This window comes from Ichthyophthirius multifiliis (assembly GCF_000220395.1).
Source record: "Ichthyophthirius multifiliis unplaced genomic scaffold scaff_1120509250475, whole genome shotgun sequence".
Taxonomy (NCBI): Eukaryota; Ciliophora; class Oligohymenophorea; order Hymenostomatida; genus Ichthyophthirius; species Ichthyophthirius multifiliis.
Window position 1 is genome coordinate 1,577 of NW_004085861.1, and position 1,721 is coordinate 3,297.

General features: G+C 13.0%; 1 protein-coding gene across 1 annotated transcript, besides 2 other annotated features; it reads right to left on the minus strand. All coding sequences in view use genetic code 6, as the record gives it.

Moving 5' to 3' along the window:
• Nucleotides 1-680: 680 nt before the first annotated feature.
• Nucleotides 681-720: a microsatellite.
• Nucleotides 683-707: a microsatellite.
• A 136-nt stretch (nucleotides 721-856) lies between the features above and the next one.
• Nucleotides 857-1,458, minus strand: IMG5_075910 (hypothetical protein; the record flags this gene model as incomplete). Its single annotated transcript, XM_004023697.1, has 2 exons — nucleotides 857-999; nucleotides 1,053-1,458. 2 exons carry the CDS (start codon nucleotides 1,456-1,458, stop codon nucleotides 857-859), a joined length of 549 nt encoding a protein of 182 aa, XP_004023746.1.
• Between the last annotated feature and the right edge of the window lie 263 nt (nucleotides 1,459-1,721).

Below are 1,721 nucleotides of genomic sequence, written 5' to 3' on the forward strand. Positions count from 1 at the left end.
ATAAATTGAACACTTCTTAAATTTAAAATTGATTAATTAATAAATTTTAATGATAAAGAATATAAAATTTAAATAAATATATATGATACAAAGTATATATATATATATATAAATATTAATAATTTTAATTATAAAAATATATTTTTTTTCTTGTTTTTAATATAGTTTTAAATAATTACAAAAATTTAATTAATATTTATATTTTAATAAGAAAGTTTATATATCTTTATTATATTTATATACAAATTAATTAAAAAATATTTATTTTTTTATATAAATTATATAAATAATAATAAATATGATATATTTATAAAAAGTTTTTTTTTAAACTATTCAGTTAATAATATTTAAAGTGTGAAATTCTATAGATAATAATAATTAAAAAATAAAAATAAAAATATATTACCTTATATTTAATAAAATTTTTAAAAAGCTTATTTTCTTAAAATAGGATTTTCCCTATCATAATCAGTATCAAAAAGATGTTCATTTATTAAATAACTTTATATTTCTTAATTAATACTTTAAATTGGATAAAGCCACTCATTTATTTTTATCTATATTTAAAAGTAAATTATTAAAATAAATATAATAAAACAAAAAATATTGATGAAATCAAATTCTTAAAAAAATTAATATTTAAAAAAAATATTCCCTAACTAAAAAATATAAAAAAATTAAAATATAAATATATATAAATATATATATATTTAAATATATTTTTAATTTTTTTTATAAATTTATATATATTTATTAATATACGAAATGTATAACTATACAATTATCTATTATTTATTAAGAAAATTAATGCCCAATTTATTTTTTGAAACATCTTTTATTTATAAAATTATATTTATCAATAATATAACATAATGAGACTCCTATAAAAGACCAAAAAGTACCAAAAGGTAAAACAGGACTATAAAAAAAGTAAAATACATAGTATTAAATAGAATTGAATATTTTTTTAAAATATTAAATTTATTATTTTCCATTAATCTAATTATTTTATTATTTTTATTTTATTTATAAAAATAAAAATAAATATTTACTTATTCGCCTCTTTTTATGTTAATAATTAATTTTTTATTAATTTTTTTCTTTTTATATTTTTAAGCATTCCTTAGAAATTAATAAATGAAAATAAAGGGATTAAAAAAGCATTAAAAATGAAAACAAAATATTCTATATATATTATTCCGCCTCCAATTCCATAAAAGTTTTTCCGAAATATATATTCTAGAATTAAATTTATTAATGCTGTATTTATAAATAATATTGTCGTAAGTTTTTTTACATAACTAGTCTTTTATTTAGTCTTCGTTGACCATTTTTCATTTTTAATTTAAAATTTTATTAAAAAGGGTAGAAAAAATTTATTTACAATAACAATTAATAAAGCATTTAAAATTTAAATAAAAATAACTCTATCTATATTTTTAAAAAAATCTTAATCATCTATTATATTATCAATTATAGAGTTTTTAATAAAACAAAGGCAAAAGAAAAAGAAAAATAATAGTAAAGAAGTTAAACTAAATTAAAAAAACGAAACAAATCTATATTTTATTTTAATTAAAGTATCCAAATAAATAAAATTCCAATTAATATCAGTTGGTAAAGGAGCTTATTTAATATAAAGATGTCTATCAAACAAATAAATGGAAGATTTATTATATTAAATAGACTTCCCTTATTTAAAGAAATTAAGAAATCGTTAA